General features: G+C 50.4%; 5 protein-coding genes and 1 non-coding gene across 6 annotated transcripts; 4 read left to right on the top strand and 2 right to left on the bottom strand.

The window, feature by feature from the left end:
- The first annotated feature begins 2,354 nt into the window (after positions 1–2,354).
- GLRG_13191 lies at positions 2,355–2,436 on the top strand. Its single transcript has one exon. It is a non-coding gene; the product is annotated as a tRNA-Gln (tRNA).
- Positions 2,437–4,426: 1,990 nt separating this feature from the next.
- On the bottom strand, positions 4,427–5,968 carry GLRG_07603 (major facilitator superfamily transporter; the record flags this gene model as incomplete). The annotated part of the gene is made up of 5 exons (XM_008098418.1): positions 4,427–4,794; positions 4,893–5,318; positions 5,450–5,481; positions 5,520–5,787; positions 5,842–5,968. The coding sequence occupies 5 exons, from the start codon at positions 5,966–5,968 to the stop codon at positions 4,427–4,429; spliced, it is 1,221 nt and encodes a 406-aa protein (XP_008096609.1).
- A 2,146-nt stretch (positions 5,969–8,114) lies between these two features.
- GLRG_07602 (uncharacterized protein) lies at positions 8,115–10,834 on the bottom strand (the record flags this gene model as incomplete). The annotated part of the gene is made up of 6 exons (XM_008098417.1): positions 8,115–8,291; positions 8,352–8,676; positions 8,873–9,658; positions 9,720–9,749; positions 9,806–10,413; positions 10,475–10,834. 6 exons carry the CDS (start codon positions 10,832–10,834, stop codon positions 8,115–8,117), a joined length of 2,286 nt encoding a protein of 761 aa, XP_008096608.1.
- Positions 10,835–13,749: 2,915 nt separating this feature from the next.
- Positions 13,750–16,290, top strand: GLRG_07601 (FAD binding domain-containing protein; the record flags this gene model as incomplete). The annotated part of the gene is made up of 1 exon (XM_008098416.1): positions 13,750–16,290. One exon carries the CDS (start codon positions 13,750–13,752, stop codon positions 16,288–16,290), a length of 2,541 nt encoding a protein of 846 aa, XP_008096607.1.
- A 132-nt stretch (positions 16,291–16,422) lies between these two features.
- Positions 16,423–17,235, top strand: GLRG_07600 (phosphoribosyl transferase domain-containing protein; the record flags this gene model as incomplete). The annotated part of the gene is made up of 2 exons (XM_008098415.1): positions 16,423–16,928; positions 16,977–17,235. 2 exons carry the CDS (start codon positions 16,423–16,425, stop codon positions 17,233–17,235), a joined length of 765 nt encoding a protein of 254 aa, XP_008096606.1.
- Positions 17,236–17,914: 679 nt separating this feature from the next.
- GLRG_07599 (carboxylesterase) lies at positions 17,915–19,913 on the top strand (the record flags this gene model as incomplete). Its single annotated transcript, XM_008098414.1, has 3 exons — positions 17,915–18,054; positions 18,122–18,763; positions 18,830–19,913. The coding sequence occupies 3 exons, from the start codon at positions 17,915–17,917 to the stop codon at positions 19,911–19,913; spliced, it is 1,866 nt and encodes a 621-aa protein (XP_008096605.1).
- Between the last annotated feature and the right edge of the window lie 214 nt (positions 19,914–20,127).

Here is a 20,127-nt window from a genome sequence, read left to right as displayed (position 1 = left end):
GTACCGCACCACACAACACTGCACTGCGCAACGTGACGACGGCCGTCTCATGTGTCGCCCTTTCCATTTCTACCGCTTCCACATGACCATCCCATTATCCGAACTCCCGACTGGGTGTGTGTGGATGCAAAGTCATCCGCGGCCGACAGTTCTAGTATTGCAAATCCTCGGATGTAACCCGAAACCTCTCCACCATCAGCTCCTCCAACCGCCTACATAGGTAGTAAAGACCTACCTACCTAGGTAGCCTGAGAGGAGTCACTATGTCGGAGATCGCCAGCAGGCCCTCAAGGGGGGGCAGCCTCTGGCCTAAGCTTGCACCTCACTCAACGCGCCGCTCGAGTCGCATCCCCCTTTACGTCGCAAAGCTTATCGACAGGCCTCTGTCGCAGCAGGGCCATCGTGACTCCTCGCTGGCACCACCGAAACCTCACCAGTGTCGGCAGTAAATACTTGCTCATTCTACCCACCACCAGATGTGTGCACTGTCGGCGCCTGCGATGCTCATTGGGAAACCATGGGCGAATCGATGTGCCTCAAGGCTGCCTCAGCTGAATCATCGCCTTGGCGCGGTGCTATGGTAGGCCTGCAACGAGACAAATTTATCCCGTTGGAGCGTACCATCTATGTACGGCCAGCAAACACCCGCCAACGCAGCAAACGGCCAAACGGCGCCTCGCGGAACCGCGACCGCTCTTCTGCCTGCCACGTATTAGTGTGTACCTTGCGCAGTTCTCGGCATCACAAGTGTCGGTCTGCGACTCACAATTAGCGCAAATGAGATGTTTGACCGGTTTTTTTCTTTTTCTCTCCTCCCCTTCGCTGGTGGGTCAAGGATCAGCGATGCGTCGCAGCACCTGGTCTCACCGACGATTTCTCTAATTTTTCGACTGCTCCCCATCAAGCAATGGACTCCCATCCACACGACAACAGGTGCCCGTGAGCCCACCGAAGCACCCGGTAGGCACGCATCGGTTGGGTTCGAGCTCGTACACTGTCTCGGACTCATCATCTCTCCCAACGGCCGCATGCATCGAACTTGGCCCGTACGATGTATGCAATATGCAAACTGCCGCAGTGCCAAATACCCTCATCCTGGGTTCCAGTCGCTCTGGGGCTGCGACAGCCAGCCGTCACACTGTCACTAATTTACGTCAGAAAACACCCTCCTTGCCATCTCCTCTCGTGGCTCTCCACAGGTATGTCATGAGGGGAAACACAGCCATGCAGTTACAACCCGACTTATTACATGGGGGAGCCCGTGTCTGTCGGCCTTCGCGAGCGTTCCTGTTATTTAAGTGATGCGAAACGATCTGCGAAGCCCCGTCTCCGTCTGCCGATTTTTGAGCCGATTGTCCGGGGACCAGCAACCGAATCACTTCTCGCCGTCATCACGCAACCACCGGACAGTGCCACGAGGACGGTCCCTTGGAAGGAATGCGGCGCACGAAGGTAGGTGATGAGCATCGCACCTGCAGCAAGTGCATTATCCGTCTGCCATGGGCGTGCTACTTGCCACGATGCAGGGAGTGAACGTTGGACGTAAATATCCTGCTGTTGCATCGCGGTTCTTGGCGGTGTCCGATCTTGACATTCATCAAAACAAACGTCGTTTTCCATTGAGCGCGTCATGAAACGGAGGTCCATGGTTCATCTGAGCGCAAACTTATCCGAAACTTGGGGACAAGCACAACATGGGCTTGCGCCAGACCCAGCTGCATCGTTCGAGAGCAAAGCATTTAGGTATCCGTATTTGGAAGCCTCTGTGCGTCTCCATCCATCCAGAAAGTGTGATACAAGCAGCAACAAGGTCGGGAGCGAAACGTTTTCTGCGCCGCTGATTCTTGCTTTTCAGCCACGGCACCCAATGTTTTTGATGCTAGAACGCAACCAATACTAATTAGCGCCCGCCTGGTTACGCGGTTTGTTTGTCCTTGCACTCTCTTCCCACAACAGGGCCGTCATCCGGGCGATTCCCTTCAGAAGAACCAAGAGCGCATGCTCTCTGGCGCGAAGACGACGAACGCATTGACATCCGGACAAGATACCCACTTGTTGCACTCGTCGTTTTGTCGCCTAATGGGGTTAGAAGTGTCGTCCACATATAGTATCGGCGCCGTTCCAAGACATGACGTTGGGTGACGGTTCAACACCGGTGATTCCAGTAAAACATGACAAGGCACATCTTCAGATGGCGCTTCGACAAGGATCTCTGACTGACCCCTGCCGCCTCAGTAATTCTTCCAAGTATCATTGCGCCGTTCCGGAACTGTCGGTCGGACCCGCACTAAAGGCTTCTGAAGCCCCTCACGATCGTTCCACGGCAACCATGGCGAATGCCCTTGGACATCAATGGTCTATTAGTCTAGTTGGTTAGGACGTCGGATTCTGATCCTGGAATTTCCGTAGGCCCAGGTTCGAATCCTGGATGGACCTTACGTTTTTGCTCCTACCTACTACCTCTGGAGCCGCGCACACTTCCCTTTATATAATTCATTTTCTTTTTTCATCGCCATATTGCTTTGCGTGATCAGTTAGTTGTCTGTCTAATATTGACGCATGCCGAGGAAACCCCTCATTTGCTAACCAACTGCATCGCCAAATTGTCGATTCATACACATGAGATACCAATATTAACAACATCAGTATAGATAAGCTAAGGTGTATAATTGTTCCTCTAATATGGTCTTGGCCGGATTGAGGATTTTATGCCTCAAACGAGTCTTCCAACTGCGTAAAACTTTTATCCTGCCTCCCAGGCAAAACCGTTTTCGCCTCTAAGCCGATTCATCCGTGAATCACAACGGAACATACACAGTCACCAAGCATAATATGGCTATCTAGACGGTTTCGTCCCACTTCTAGTCTGATGCATGCCAATAATTAGATAGCACTCAGACGGTGAAAGTGTCCACCGTGACCGAGACAACATGTTGAGGTAGGAGGGTCCCGATATCACACTAGACGAGGGCGGAAAAAGTGCTCTCGGCATTGATGGCTCACGCAACATACCCAGCTGTATCGAGGCCACGACAATGTTTACGACACCCCGAGGAGCTGCACCCACCGCGGAATTAGCAAGTCTCTCTCCCAACATCTGCCCCCCGCCAAGTCCCAGGGAGCAGCTTGCCCTGCGCACTGCGACTCTCCATGGCGGTTCCCAAACAGGCAACGGAACATTGATGTTCTGGGCCTGGATGGTGTCAGAGGTCTTTCCGGCTGGAGATGGGTATACTTGTCCTTGACCCGACTACTTCCCGTGAGATGCCTCAAAAAATACTTAACAAGCAGGATTTTCCCGTTGAGAATGTTATCACCGTTGGCATTTCCATCCATCTCCATCAAAATGATCCCAAGTGTGAGTGGGTGCAGTACCTACATGAATCCAACGTCTGGCAGACCTACCGACAACTTGAGTCTCCCCGTAACCTCCTTCCCCACCCGCTCACTGTTAACCAAGTCGGGCACGATATGCCCAACTCTCTTTGCTCTGGCGAGCGCCATAGTCGTCTCCAGCCCGTGCCTCAGAATCCGCACTCGCCGCCTCAAACCCCTCTTCACGCCCTGCCGTCATCGAGTACAGGAACTTCCCTCCTTCCTATGCCCACTGCCACGGCGCCCAGCGCCAGGGCCTTGACGGTATCTGTCCCGCACCTAATCCCGCCATCGACGAAGATCCCGAGCCTAGCCGTCGTCCGTGGAGCAAAGAGATGCGGCGCGTACCTCATGATCTCGAGAAGCGTCAACATGGGCGCTTGTGCCGTATCCTGATACCCACCTCCGTGGTCCGATAGTACGATTCCGTCCACGCCCCGTTTCGTGAGCAATTGACGCATCTTCTACCGACAGAATGCCCGCTGCCACGATCGGTACCTCTTCGCCGCCCTTTCGAAGTCGTCGGCGTTGATGATGGTGCGGATGGACGGGTACGTCGTCGGAAGATTGGAGGGGGTCCACGGGCTCGAGGCGGCAGTCGGGCGAGAGGGTTTCTTTGATCAAATCCGGGTTGTGGTTGGAGTTCTAGTCCTCCGTTACGTCCCGGCCTGCTCACCGGAGGAGAGGCTTTGCGCCGCCGAGGTGCTCATCCAGGAAGTCTGGCGAGAGTCAGTTTTGGACTCCTTGGACCGAGAAATAGAACTGGAAGTATCTGTCAAGTTCCATACGTCTACCCAGGTGAGATAAGTGTCGCGAGTTAGAGCACACAGCAGGGATAGGATATTTAAGGTCTAAAAGGCTTGTTTCTATGTAAGTGAAGGAATAGAAAATAGAGACCTATATATAGTTGAATGAGGGTGAAATGCCACGTGATAAAGCACATGATAGTGCTCTTACATGAGGTGGAAAGCATATGAAGCTATCGTGACAATAAGTCTGGAAGCCACATGTATAATGGTGTTCTGCAGACTTCAAGAATGTCTATTAACTCCTATGAATTAATCTTCTCATCGGTTCGTTTCCGCCAACTTCTACCCCATATTGCCACAGCCCAGACGCCCAATGCCCCGATGATCAAGAAAGTTGCTGAAATAGTACTGAACCAACCGACGCCAATCTTCTGGATGGCTGGAAGCACTATGGCCGACGCAGCGGCACCGAAAAGATATCTTATCATGAAGTTGCCTGCTATCACTTCCGCGCTACGTCCTTGTATCACATCCAGGCAGTAGGTGTTGAGGCTCGGGAAACAGAATAACTGCGACACTCCTCCAAGAAACATGAAGATAACAGGCACGGTAACGCCACCAGCACGTTCTTGAACAGCCCAACCGTAGATGAGCATGCAGCCAGGAAGAGCTGCTCCAAGGAAAGGCAAGCATGAGCGAAGTCTGTCTTCGGAAATACGTCGTCCATGCCGTTCTGCTATCCAGCGTCGCACCGTGTAATCCGCGTACCGCCCACCGACGAGCGTACCAGCCAGGTACCCACACCCCGGGGCAAGGTAGAAGAGACCGGATTGTGCTGGGGAGGTGAGAGAAAATCGTGGGTTGAGAACGTATCAGGCATGAAGAACAGGGCGCCTCCCAGGCCGACGCCGGCAAGGGCAGTCTGGAGCCAAAATATGGCGCGCCACGAAGTGTAAGTCACGATGATACCACCAAGAACTGGGCCAATAGTCGGCCCGATCAAAGTGCCAGACAAGAACCATCCCATGGCAGTGGCGCGCTCAGTTGGATGATACAAGTCACCGATAACGGCAGGGCCGGTGACGAGAAATGAGGTCCCGGCAAATGCGGTGAGCATACGGAATACGAAGAACGCGGCGACGTTTGGGCTCAGAGCAGTACCGATAGAGCACCCCAGAAATAACGAGGCGGTCACTATACATATCTGTAGTTTCCTATTAGTTCTTTAGCACATGGCTTGCGAGTGCCAAATGATGGGGATTTAAGCTCCGATGCTCAAGTAAGAGTGATAGCACATAAGAATGGGTATTCAAGACATGACTCACTCGCTTCCTTCCATACACTTGGCTCAGAGGCCCTGAAAAACATGGGCTAATAGCCATGAAAACGAGATACATTGCATTGCTGAGACTGATTATGTCTCCGGTCGTCTTGTACTCCGTGGCTACTTCAGGTAGCGCCGATAGCACTGCCGTGCTGGAAATAGGCGACAATAAGCCACACCATGAGATTACAGCAACAATTATGTACTTGCGATGTTTGGAAAAGCGCTCGTAGATTTCGTAAGGAACCTCTACATTGGATTTCTGGCGAGAGACAGGGTCGTCTTGAAAGTTCAAGACTCCCGAGGGCAATCTCGCTAGGTTTGGTTGCTCGGTACTGTCTATCATGTGGTGAGTTATATGTCTCTGCTGAAGATAGCTAGTTTCAAACTAACCTCTGTGTTGGCTTTTCGATCTTGGAGGAATGATATCCGCATACTCTTCGCTGTCGTCATTGCGCCGATCCAACGAAATCCTTCCGGGAGAGCCCCCTGGCTCTTGCATACTCTTTCCGGTGTTCATGAGTTTGTCTGGTCTCGCAGCTTCTTTGTAAATGTGAGAACAATTGTGAAGGAGGGTGCTTGAGGCGAGGGGGCAATGAAATTGGTTTTCTGTGGACAACGGATGTGGGCCACTGATGTGACGCCGTTATCCGTTGCCATCAGGGGCCGAGTCGGCAAAGAACCACCGCTTGGTGCCGGACATCGGAAACTTGGGCCTGTCGGAAAGCTCTCTCGGGTTTTTTTTTTGGAAATCGCTGGGACCCTCCGGCCCCGCATTTTGAGTCGGATTCCACGGTAAGATAGTAATGGGCTGGCATTAAGAAATTTGCATTATACTGCTTTAACAAGCAACGTCAAGTCTGTTGCAACGCTGTGCGCTCTGTCATGTTCATCAAATAGACGGTTATTTGATGTCGTGGGAAATGTAGGCAACGCGAACCAGTGCTATGAAGACCGACATGACATGTTTTAGACAGTTCTAGCAAGGCTCGATCTTAGTTACGGAACGGGTCCGAATTCGGAGTTATCCCTCTTGAGCACCATCCGGCAAGGATTTCTTATCTTGGTGTGAAACAGAAACTCGTACTGTCAGCGTACGGTGTCGCCAATGAGAATAGTGATTAAGCAGGGAATTGTTGCAAAAAGATAAGACCAACTGATACAGGCTTAACAATTGTCAAAACTTGCCTCGTGAAGAGCAATTCTTTAATCATTTGCGCGTCTTTATCACTTTGGCGATGACCGTTCTAGACTATACGTTGAAGTCCCTATGGAGCTTGGCTGTGACCAACCTGATGGCTGTTTACCCTTGCATACAGTGAAATTCTCACATTTCGCCTTCATCTCTCCCCGAAATTGCATATTTCAACGGAGAGTACTGGAAATAGTCACCAGGAAACTGCCTAGATAACTAAAGCCCAGAAAATTCGAGTGAACATATTTAGCACCTGTGCCCACCTGATGTCTGTGAATTGATCCACTCCGCGAGGCTTGCTCCGATCGTCACCTCGAAATGGGCGATGACTTCGGGTTTGGAAGCGAAACCCCACCGAGAACCGGCTTTGCCGGCCAGTCCGGTCGGGCTTTGAGGCAGAATCGGCGGTCGTCAACATCGGAAACGTAAAGTTTGTACCTTGGCAGGTATTACTAGATTCGTTTTGACGGCACCAGTGCGTTTTAAACTTTTCGAGTGTGAAATCGATGGAAGCACACCCGCATCTTCCGATATTATGATCGAATAGTTCAGGCTCGTTCGCCACGGATCCATGTCCATCCAGCCCCCGAGCCAATACACCTTAAGGCACAGAGCTAAGCCATAAACTGAGTAATAAAAAACAGCACCCTGCCATTAATCAAGTTCCGTGCGCCACATTTGTGGCAAATTTCCGCAGCCAGGGCAAATTGACATGGCTGTCACCGCTTAGTTGACGTTGCTACGGAATTGGAGAGTCATATATAGCGTTAATGAGGTGAGTCTTTGGCAGGCTCAGATGGTAGTCCAGACGTTGTGAAGTTTTCTGTTGGAGCAAAAATCGTGAGCGTTGAGTTCCTAGAGAAGTGAGATTGCAAATGGTGTAATTAGCATGATGGTGTACGTAGGCACTTTCCGACAAAGTATGTAGAGATCACGGGCCCTAAGCAGAACGAAATATCATTCCCAGAAACCAGTACATTCTCATTGATCAGAAGGTGGAAATGAGACCCTCCAGATAGTTACAGAACGGGGTGGCTGACCTTTTGGGGGGGGGGGGGGGGGGGGGGAGAATCGATTAAGAACCTTGGATGTAAGTGTTCGCATATCAACTCAGTGGGGGATGTTTCCAGACTAAAAAAAAAACACTAAAAGGGCCTCATTAAGACTATTGGCGCTTTTATGGGACCAACAGCATTAACGGGAAGTTCGGCGTTTTCCCGCAATCCCACACCAACCCTCTGGAAGAGGGCACCATATCATTAATTACGAAGCAGCAGCAGCCCGGTGGCCTAATCAGGCTATAGAGTAAAAAAAGAAAAGCGGTACGGCTTCGTCACGAAATGGACACACTTAAGAAAGAACACCTTAGGCGAAAATACCGTCTATAACACTAACGACTAGAGCTGTGGCATCACCTGACACCAATAAATCAATCTTCTGATGTGATGCCTCCGCTCTGCTGATGTCCAATCTACATGTCTTCGCCTGTGTGAATTCCACCTGGTCTTCCATTGGTAACCTCATAATGAACATTCTGGCCTTCAAACTGAGGCTTGTCTGTAATGTTATGAGGCAAAGTGACTATCTCAGAATAGACCATCACTTTCAATGAAGTGATAGTCTCACGAGGAACTTGAGCGCCGTGACTCTGCAAGTTTTTGTTTCAGTCGTTAACTCGAAATCTTTGTGCCTTCAAGGGGTGTCTTACATTTACAATTCGCCAGTGAAGATTCCGAGTGAGGAATGGTAGAACATAATCTGGGCTCAAGTCGCCAACACGACAGCCATAGTGTTCCTCCTGGCTATCCCAGTATGTCAAAAGCGCAGGAGTCAGTGCTATAGTGTCCATGTACTTAATCCCACCTGCTTCCTGCTTTGCGCAGTTTGCACAAGCCCCGATGGTGATGGTGGCTCTTGAGTTGGCAAATATTCCACTGGATCCGACAAGATGAGGGTCTATGATCCAGCTTTCAACATCAGGGCTGAAATCCCCTAAAAAGAAGAAGATTGTGAAAGAGCCATCCAGCGAGAACCTATTCACGGAGTCAGAAGAAGAGTTGGTGAGAATTAACCAGATGCACATTTCAAACAAAAGAAACACGGGATCAATTGAGAACAGGATGAGGACGCGAGATACGGACAACATCAATGAAGCGCCCTAAGATAGGGACCGAGTGCCCATGAATGAAACATCGGCTGATCTAGTCTTTTGAGAACGGAAGTACTTACTTATCCACGCTGAAAGTAGCGTTCCAATGCGTCATCTTGTGATGCGAAATGAGATCTCCTAAATGCCCGTAACAGCGATTGAAGTCCATATTCGCGGAAGGGAGGGCTGTTGAAAGCACCAGCTGAGACAGCTGTTGTGGGGTGGCTATGGAGTCCGAGGACCTATTAATGGTTACACCAGAACCAGCCGTTACCTCTGTAGGTTTTCTATGCCTTCTTCTAGGCGAATAGACCTTGATAACTGTCTTGGCTCGATTCAACAATCGACGAGACACAGAGAGGGGCTTGTTGTTTGCGGAGATTCTAGCGGTCATCGTCGTAGCCATAGATCCGATAAAAGCCTGACCATTACTGAATGGAGTCTTCCCATCTATCAGCACTTTGAGCGGGAAAAATGGCATCGGCTGGTTGATCTGACGTTTGAGTTGTGCTCGGGCGCCCTCATCAGCCGGTCTTGGGCTCCTGGGCGCCAGCCAACCAAGCTGGGTGTTGGCCCAAGCCGTCAAAGACCGAACTATATCTCCCGATTTTCGGGCGGCGGCCGTTTGTGGGTAGTCGTATCCAAGGTCCAGGTGATTGCGGCATTCATTCGAGGTCCACCATATGGGTTTGGAATCAGCGGTTAGGCCTTTGCGGAAGGGGACAAGTGGAGTTCGAGGTGTCTCAGCCAGACGTCCAGGTTCGACAAAATTGCCTTCGGGAACCTCAAGAGACGTCCACCAAGCAACAGACTCCGGATCGAGAGAGTGAATGCCTTGCCAGATGGCTAGGAGGCGGTCAACGTTGCTGGCACCAGTAAGTATGAGAAGCAATCAAAGCGCGGCACACTATAGCTCAAAACGCTTACCAGTGATGAAGCCAAAAGCTTGGGTCAAAGCTACGACGGGTCAGATATATCCAGATCATGTTGCATGATAGATGTAGCCGACTTACCCTGCAAAAGCGGGGCTACCCATATGGCCACTCGAGCCTTGAGGACCTGTGGCCAGCTGGTTGTGTATGTTGTCGTGAAACCCCTCCAGGGAATTGGCATTGTAGACGACCGATGCGGGATCTCTTGTTCTGGGATCATAGTGATTCGACATCTGAACCCAGGTCTGCTTACCAAACATGACGTGCCAAATGCTCTGTGGCGTTTGGCTGCTAAGGCCGCTTACGGGGTTATACGCGTTATCGAAAGCCCGCATCACGTAGCTGTGGTCTGCAGATTGTGTGGCAGTGTTGAGACCCCGAATAGTGAGGTCTCTAGCAGCAGGGATTTGGGTGTACATAGACCAGTCAAAGCCACCTTTGCCGTCTGCTGGAAACTTGAACTGGTATAGTGGATTTGCCATGGAAACCCACGAAGATGGACTCTCTGGTCGACGAACCTGTATATGTGGCAATAAGAAGATTACAGGTATTCCATATGTGTAGATATCTTCAGTAACGAGCTTTTGGCGAGGGAGGAAAGGATCAAAGTACGGGATTCGGAAACGATCGAGGGCAGCCTGTGCTTTGAGTTTTGGGGCAATCTCAGCAGCGTGCAGGTACAAGGCTTGCTATGCTCTCGTCAATTTCACCATTGTACAGTTCATCTCTGTCACAAATAAATAGACGTACCTCAAATTGAGCAACATAAACCCGATGCCATGTTGGGAAAATAACAGAACCGTGCGAGCAGTAGCCGCTTTGTGGATCGGGGCTGCCGGCAGAGAAACCGAATTCCGCAGACTTGACACCGTCCCACGCACGCCACGGTTGACCATGGATGCCGCAAATTTCATAGTATGAAAATGGGCTTTCGGAAAGTTTCTTACTCATGAAAGCTTCAAGGGCGAGGAAATAGAGGTTCGCGAGCTCAACATCCTGGAGAAAGTCGTCTATCTCCAGCCTCAGAGGCTTACCAACGCCTTTGGGAATGACGCCAACAGTAAGCCCCCTAGCTTGGGCGCTTTTGAGGGCGTTCACATCTACTGACATGATTGAGAAAATACCGGCAGATGGATTTCAACTGCTGCGAGTTCTGCAACGAAGGTATCGGGACAATGATGTTAATTTCACTCACCCGTAGAACGAGGCAACAACAAGATATTTATATGGACACGAGATGATTCTTGGCATGGGGACTCTCATCACAATATACACTGCTTCATCTCCTTGATTGAGAGATCAGTTATCGTAAGCTCAATCATGAAGATGGTGTAGGTCGCTTACGCTGCGACACTAACCACGTCCGCCACTTTCCAAGATGTCCTAAAGGCCAGAAGGAGCGACGTTAGGTGTGAGAAAGCGGGATCTTGGAAGACCTAAATCAAAATGGATTTGTATTTCCTGGCCAGTCAGTTGATAGACTATATCATGAGGTGCGTTCAGTTGACTAATAGATACACTAGTACTTAGCTAGCGCCTGAAGATGGCACGGAACTCTTTAAGATTATGTCAGATTTTCCGTCACCTGCCCAACTAAGAGATTTTTCCCTTTGAGTTGGCAAAGCATTAGTTTGTGACTTGTAAACAAGCCTAAATGCGGACCACCTTGGTTCTAGTGGATGAAACTTTCCTCGCCGACAAGAGGCGTACAAACACCGAAGAGAAAGTCGTTGATGTGCTTATCCGGTCGGGAGATTCCTCAGCTATCGCAGTTATTCAATTTCTCCGGGTAAATAACCGGTACTTGCACTAAATCCTAGACAGATTACTGCCGGAACGCTGAAGAAGCAAGTATAGGCAAGAAGAATCGGTTAAGTGAAAATCAAATTTATTTAAATAATCAAATACAGCATGTTGCATCAATTTCGCGTGCGTTCTAAAAAGGGTTGTTGCTGCGATGTTGACCATCGCCTAACTATCGTTGTTGTCAGGTTAACCCCGATGACCGGGATAACTACGAGGGATGACCCAGCTATTCACCCAGCAAGCCCACGATAGTTACTCTTCTCTTCACGCATAATTCAGAACCACCAGTTGCCCCTATTGTTTGTCATTTGCCATTGATACGTACGGTTAACCGTGTCACGTACCCTGTGATACCAACAGTTGTCTTCTGGGGTTATGCTTGCTGCACAAAGACTTTTCTTGGTTGGTGGGGCACATGAACTTGTGACCACAAAGATATCCCCAATCATTTTCCATGTAGTTTTGCCACTGATATTGTCACGATAGCTTCATACACTTTCCACCTTATGTAATAGCACTGTCATGTGCTTTATCACGTGGCGTTTCACCCTCATTCAACTATATATAGGTCTCCCTTTTATATTTCTTCACTTACATAGAATCAAGCCTTATAGACCTGAATTGTCCTATGCCCTGCTCTGTGCTCTAACTCGTGACAGATATCATACCTGGCTAATTTGTAATGATCTGTTTTAGGCCAAATAAGGTTACCTGTGGAGAGCGTCGTTTATTTTCTGCTTGTGAGCGCTGTAATAACATGTTACTTACATTAACTCATGAAATTCGATCAGGAAATGCTTCGTATACGAGGCCATGATTATCGGCATAATCGCTAAGGTATTCTGGGCTTCATCTGGGCTCCATCGCGGTCCTACATACAATACACTCTTCATATGGGATACCATACCACAGCGGGTAGATACAGGCGCATAAGAGAGTTTGAGGCTTGTGACAGTAAACCTTTGTTTATCACCGGCACAAACTGAAAGAACATATGAGATGATCAGGGAATGATTCATGAAGTCGGATATCTATAGAGAGTTGTCACAGAAATACATGAAGTTTTTTCTGTTGCATTTTTTACGTCTCTCATCCAGTTCTAGCGACATCCTCATTCAGGCACTCCTCATAATCACTCAACTTAAGAAACTCTTGGTTGTTCCAAACGGTCCGCAATAACGAGTTCCGTTCCCAACGTAGGCTTAGTGCTAGCAGTGGTCTTTCTTCTGCTTCGGATATGTCTAAGGAGAGAAGTCCAAGCCAATGACTAATGGTACGGTCAAATACGGATCTGACAACGGGACTTGACGCCACCATGATTGCCACTCCCATTTGAACTCCCATTTGAATACTGCCAACGATGCTCGGTATGAAAGTTTAAGAAATAGGGCTCTGACATGATACTGGAACCGGGGATACCGATCAACGCGATCTTATGTGTCCATCTCGAATCGCTTCCAAATGCTTTGTGATTTGATCGTTGTGGGGGGCGGTCTGGCTGGCCCCGCCGTATCCAATAGACTCCCGTCTTCAACTCAGGATTTTGGTAATCAAAGCCGGTTAACACCAATGATGTTTTAGACATTATGTGCCAAATTGAGTCAACACCATGGGCGGGGACTTCTACTTGAAGCTTACGTCGAGCCCTCAGTGATTTCCCGCTGATTGGTTCAACCTACCAATAAGTTCGCCTTGTACCCCTCTGCCGTCGGCCTCCCGCATAAAATTGGCATGCTAACCTCTGTGCGGTTGCACTGCATAGTATGTCAGAAATGTGAAAGCTGTAAGCGCCTACCTGCCCGGAGCAATCATATCCTCCAGTGTGACCACAGTCCGGAAAGCGTAGCTGTTGGTACATCTTTATGCGCAATGTCGACAATATGGGCCGATATCTCCTCTTCCGCGCAGCTTGCAGTGGGTTTGCAGCTTGTGGAGGCGGCTTTGGTGCAGTTTATCGGCTGCCAGCAGCAAATTTGTGGCCAAGCCCCTGAGGTTGTAGAACACACAGCTCACTGGCCAAACAGGTCACTATACTCTGCCCAGACTCAATACTGGACTTTGCCTAAGTTCTGTCATTAGCCGTTTTTTCTTAGTAATAGACAACCGGTCGGGAGATAAAGAGCCTGAACGAGCTAGTTGGAGATAATATCCCAATACCCGCCTAGATCTGCTTTTGTTGTTCACTGTTACCAGTCACACGTTTTTTCTTCTAAGCCAGAATGATTACTCTCGATTACCTCAAATTGGCTCTGAGGCAGAAAGCCTCAGAAGATGTGTCTTCAAGGCAGCCGTTATCAGACATACAGTACAGCGCCGGCTTCGATATTCTGACCCGAGGTTCAGGCTGGACAGCGTATCAAGACTTCATTTTCCCTCAGTTATCCCAGCTTCTCACTTCATTCACCACGCTTGCTCATCTTTCTGTACTAGAGGTCGGACCTGGGCAGAAGAGCGTACTCGGATATCTGCCTATTGGTCTGAGAAAGAAAATCACGAGATACGCTGCTTTTGAGCCCAATGGCCTGTTTGCCACCAGATTGGAGAATTGGCTTTCCTCTACATCGAACACGGAGCCTCCACTGCCATGTCTAAAAAGCGCGCCCGTCATCTATCAGGCTCCATTCACCCTAGGAAGTCCTGTGAATAGCGGCACCAGTACCAGCACAAGCGATAGCGAAAATGGTTTCAACATCATCCTATTCTGCCACAGTATGTATGGCATGAAGCCAAAAAGCAAGTTCATCGAAAAGGCCTTGACAATGCTTGTACAGCAGCCAGAAGTCGGAATGGTTGTGGTTTTTCAGCGGGACGGGACTCTGCACTTTGACGGTTTGGTGTGCCATCAGACAGCTAGTTTTCAAACCGGCGTTGTTCACGTGGCAGATAATGACGAAGCCCTGGATTGTTTTGCATCTTTCATCACAGGGTTTTCGATGCAGGATATGGATGTCCGAACCGAATGGCGCAAGGTGTGTCGCGCACTGGGCCGTCATGAAGAAGGCTGCCATCAAGGACATCTCTTGTTTAGCTCACCCGAAATCATGGCAACATTTACTCGGCATTCAACAATGTTGCCGGAACTAGAGGCGCGGTTGCCGGTGGTGAACGGAAACAAGACTGGCAGGAATCGAGAGGCTCGCCTCAACCGCCCCGCATCAATTGTCAGGCCAACAGAAATTCAGCAAGTGCAGCAGTGCGTGCGATGGGCTCTGGAGCACCGGGTCTGCTTGACTGTTGTTGGAGGAGGTCACAGCGGCCATTGTCTCTGGCCCAACGTTGTCGCGGTTGACATGGGCGCTTTTGACCAAGTCCACATTATCTCGGCAGGGAACGGGGTTGGAGATTCCGGCTCTGACTCAGGTTGTTTGGTCGTTGCTGAAGCCGGCTGCAAGACGGGCGACATCGTCTGTAAGGCCATGGCAGCTGGTATGGTAGTGCCCTTGGGCGCCCGCCCTAGCGTCGGAGCCGGTCTGTGGCTACAAGGCGGCATCGGACACCTTGCTAGGCTGTACGGCCTCTCATGCGACGCCATTGTCGGTGCTGTCATAGTCAGCGTTGACTCGGACCGGGTTCTCTGCGTCGGCCACGTACCACGCCAACACCAACCAGCCAACGCCGTGCGGCCCGACAACGAATCTGATCTGCTCTGGGCGATAAAGGGCGCCGGGACAAACTTTGGCATTGTGATCAGCGTTACTTTCGCGGCTTACCCAGCTCCCACTTTCCTGGCCAGGAATTGGGTTATTCCCTCAAGCGATGCTCGCGAGGTGCAGCTCAGGCTCAGCAGCTTTGATAAACTCTTCGCCAGTAAGATCCCCCGAAACTGTTCTGCAGATGCGTATCTGTACTGCGATGCGGGCCAGCTACATCTTGGCGTTACCATATTTGAGGCCTTCACGACTGGACTCGAATCTGCGGCATTTAAGCCCATCTACGAACTCATTACCAAACTCTGGGGACCGGAAGCCGATTCGAAGCGCGTGAACAGCGTCGAAATGTTCGAGACCGAGATGTACATGACTAGAATGCACGGTGGGCACGGCGGCGGCAAAACCTCTTCCTTCAAGAGATGTTTGTTTCTGAAGGGAATCTCAGCACAACCCATTGTAGACGTTCTAGTGGAGGCCATTGAGACTCGTCCCTCACCACTCTGCTATCTCCATTTACTACAAGGTGGCGGGGTAGTTGGCAACGTGGCGGACGGTGCTACTGCTTTTGGTTGTCGAGATTGGGACTTCGCCTGCGTGATCACGGGTGTCTGGCCCCGTGATCAAGATGGCACCGATACCAACAGAGCTGCCGTACAGTGGGTCTATCATGTCGCCGGAAACTTGCTGCCCCTCAGCGCCGGAGCTTACGGCGCTGACCTCGGGCCGGACCCGAGAGACGCCCCACTGGCGGCCAGGGCTTTCGGACCGAACCGGCCCCGCCTGTCCCGTCTCAAACGCATCTCAGACCCACGCAACATTCTAGCTTACACCTGCCCGCTCCCGAAAGCGGCGGGGGAACAGGAACTTATCATTCTTGTTACAGGCGACAGCTGCTCTGGAAAGGACTACTGTGCAGACGTCTGGGCTTCCCTGTTTGTTGAACGCACTAATAAACGCCTCCGGGCGCGTGTTTACAGCATTAGCGATGCGATTAAGCGGGAATACGCAGCAGCTACTGGTGCCGACCTAAGTTGCCTATTTAGCGACTGGGCCTATAAGGAGAAACACTGGCTAGCGTTGACAGCATTTTTCCGAGACCAGGTGCGGTAACGGCCACGGCTTCTAGAAGAAACCTTTCTGAGTGTGGTGGACGACGCTGTAGATGTTGACGTGCTGCTTATCACTGGAATGAGAGATAAAGCTCCAATTGCATTATTATTGCACCTGGTGCCAGGATATAGAATGCTCGAGGTCCAGGTCCGGGCTACCAAAGAGACACGGCGGGCTCGACGTAGGTGTCACGGTGGTGATGACGATGACAGGGATAACAAAAGTGACGAGAATAACGCCAACGACGGGACGGAGTCTCTGGTTTTAGACCACCGTCCCAACTTCGTCTTCGAGAACGGCACAGCCGGAGACGAGGCGGCTCAGAAATTTGCAGAAAAACATCTTCTTCCCTTCTCTCATGAGGACTTGCATCAACTGGCTAGCATGGTGCGTACAATACCGGACTTTCCGCGCCAAGGCATTGAATTCCGCCACGTGCTCAGCATCGCCGAGCAGACGGGTGGTCTAGCACTGTGCACGTCACTACTACGATCTCAATTCACTGGCGACTGGAGCAAAGTTGACGTTGTGGCATGCTGCGAAGCCGGCAGCTTTGTCTTTGCGTCAGCGTTGGCCTCCCAAGTCAATGTGCCCTTAGCGCTGGTTCGGGAAGCAGGCAAGCTCCCTGCGCCCACCGTGTCAGTTGCCAAGCCCCCATGACATATTTCATCTGCGGTATCCAACAGCTCGGGAGAAAAGAGGATCGAGATGAATCGATATGTGGTTCCCAGGGGTGGGACAGTTGTGGTAGTAGACGACGTGCTTGCTACGGGGAAAACGCTGTGTGCGGTTCTGCAGCTGCTGGTTAAGGCTGGAATCGATGTCGAACGTGTCAGATTTATTGCTGTAGCCGAATTTCCTATCCATCGCGGTCGGGAATTGTTGCGCCGACGCGGCTTTGGCAGAGTCAACGTTCAAAGTCTTTTGGTTTTTGATGGCGAGTAGGGAGTGGGGAGCAGGATGTTGTAGTCCTGGACATGAAGATGATGCAATAAAGAGGCCTCCTCGCCTTGACCTTTTGCGCTCTGTTGTAGCCAATGCTATTTCTTTCGCTATATTCAGCTTGAATCTTGCAGTGAACATCTTTTCACAAGATGTACTTAAGTAGAACGTGTAAAGTGCAGCTAGCCTTCCGACGATTAGCATTAAAACCATAGAGAGAGTACATATGTGTGTATGACATGATATAAGCTGTCATTGCGCATTGTTAATTACAGTTCCGTTTTCGTCATCACACGCACTCTGTTGCAGAGTCGATAATTGGGTTACATTAAAAATTATTTGGATGTGACTCGCCACACATGGAAGGGAAGAATGTAAGTTCTCATCGTTCCATGCAACCGTTACGTGTCCAGAAGTCTACTTCTGGACTAGGTGATAATTGAGTTTGCAATGCCCCGACTGGGTGGTTTTGCCCGTGATCAAGTTTTGAAATCTACTTACCCATGTCCACTATCAAGAGTCTCCCGCGAAACTGCAGACTTAGAAATACATAACCGCCATCGCTACGTCGGTCAGACACTTTCCCCATCACTCTGCCTTCTGGTTGGTGCCCCATTCACTGTCGTTGCTCACGGTTGTCATTTTTTGATTCTTGAATAGCCGCCCTGAGTCGCCCGGTGTCATGCGGCTCAAGTCATATCTGCTTGCTCTTCTGCCACTTCTAGCAGTTGCAGTCAGCGCAGATGGGCCGACTGTCGATCTATCATATGCACGGTATCAAGGAACATATAACTCAACGTTGAAACTCAATATATTTAGGGGGTATGTGGTTCGGACTTTACTCGACTAGAACCAGGCTGGGCTACGATCTGATCTTGCAATCACGCAGAATCCGCTACGCAGCTCCTCCAACAGGGAAGCTTCGATGGCAGCTACCTCAAGAACCAGAAGACATCACCAGTAACAAGAACAGTAATACAAGCGACAAAGCCACCATATCCGCCACTTCTAACCCACCGCACTGCCCCTGGTCTCGCCGCTCCTTGCAGTACCCCAAAACAGCATCTGAAGAGAGTTCTCTTGCTGCCTTCGATATCTTCGGCGACGAGGACTGTCTCTTCTTGAATGTGTTCGCACCGGCTGGTGCCGAAGATCTTCCCGTAGTTGTGTGGATCCATGGCGGCGGATATAGTCTTGACTCGGCGGCGAATTACGACTTTTCCACGCAGATTACGACAAACGAGAATAAATACCTCGCTGTTGTAATCCAATATCGACTCGGTGCCTTTGGCTTTCTGTCTTCGGCCGATGTCGTGGCGAACGGCGTTGCCAATGTTGGGTTACACGACATGCTCCTCGCGCTCCGGTGGGTGCAGAAGCACATTTGTAAATTTGGTGGTAATCCGAGCAAGGTAACTGTTGCAGGACAATCCTCTGGTGCCGGGGCGATCCTGGTACTAGCCACAACGAACGAAGCCGAAGGTCTCTTTGATGGGGTGATTGCAAGCAGTCCATACCTCACCACCCAACCGTGAGTTATGTTTATGCCCTTTGCCATGCAGCTTCGGTATTAGTGGAGTAACCCTACGAAAAACAGCCAGTTTGATGGCGTCCGGCCCACAAAAGCTTACCACAGCCTAGCAGACCGTGTAGGCTGTTCTTTAACCAACGAAACTTCATCCCTCTTTGCTTGCATGCAGAACGTAGACTCGATTACGCTTCAAAATGCCAGCGATTGGGTGAGCACCCAGGGCCTATATGGTCATTGGGAATGGAGACCCGTCATTGACGGAAAGCTCCTCACAAACATTGCCTCGAGGCATCTCGGTTCGCGAACAGACAGCGTCAAGGGCGTCCGCCTGCTCACCAGCAATGTCGCAGACGAGGGCCCATATTTTACTTGGCAGAACATCACGTCTCAGACGACTTTTGTCAAGTTCCTGACGACCTACTATCCCAAGCTAACCGCATCCAACGTGACTGAAGTCCTCGCCGTGTACACGCAAAAGTACGAGGATTTTATCATGGCCAATTCAAAAGACGTGAACAACACAGACCCCGGCTTCGATACAGACGGCCGCAACGCGCCGTTTGCCACCACCATGTCCAACTACGCCATGGGCTGGCAACAAGTAGCTAACAATCTCTACGCCGAGGCTACGTTCGTCTGCCCTTCACACTGGCTCGCCAATGCATACGCTACCAAATCTGGGGGCAGAGCGTGGCGCTACCAGTTCAGTGCTTCACCCGCCTATCATGGCTTCGACGTGGGCACCGGGTCTGATTACGATGTACTCCTAGCGCCAGTGGATACCCCCAACTCGACTGTTCCGAGATCCCTACGACGGGCGCTGCAGACCGCTTGGGGCGACTTCATTGTGACCGGGGCGCCGACCTTGCGGGATACTGGCCCGAGCACGACCTTTTGGCCGCAGTGGAAAGAAGGAGGACAAGGAGCTGCCAGCATACTGAATGCAAACGTGACTGGCGGTGTGCTGGTTGAGAATGACTCATCGTTTGATGGCATGGTTACTTTACATATCACTAGCCATTTGCCCGGTGGATTTGATTACCCACCGCTGCAGGCAGTATTTGAAATTGCAGATGGTGATACTTGGGAAGATGGTCGAGGGAAGCGATGCTCCATGTTAGCCGAGCTAAGCCCTTGGATGAACGAGTAAAGTTAAATACGACATTTGAATGTCCACAGCGAATGAATTTACAGCATTCTTATTAATCATGTTTGAATAACTAGTTTATTGGATGTATCTGAGAGGCTTTGTCGATCGCACTTATATCAGGAAGCATCCTATCATTACAGCGTGAGCCGATCCGTGAAGGCCTTACCAGTCCATGACATTTATATTCGCCAAATTTGTAACATTACGCAGATAA

Source organism: Colletotrichum graminicola (genome assembly GCF_000149035.1).
Source record: "Colletotrichum graminicola M1.001 genomic scaffold supercont1.33, whole genome shotgun sequence".
Lineage (NCBI taxonomy): Eukaryota > Fungi > Ascomycota > Sordariomycetes > Glomerellales > Glomerellaceae > Colletotrichum > Colletotrichum graminicola.
The sequence above is the reverse complement of the archived record's forward strand: the minus strand, read 5'-3'. Positions and strand labels throughout refer to the sequence as shown.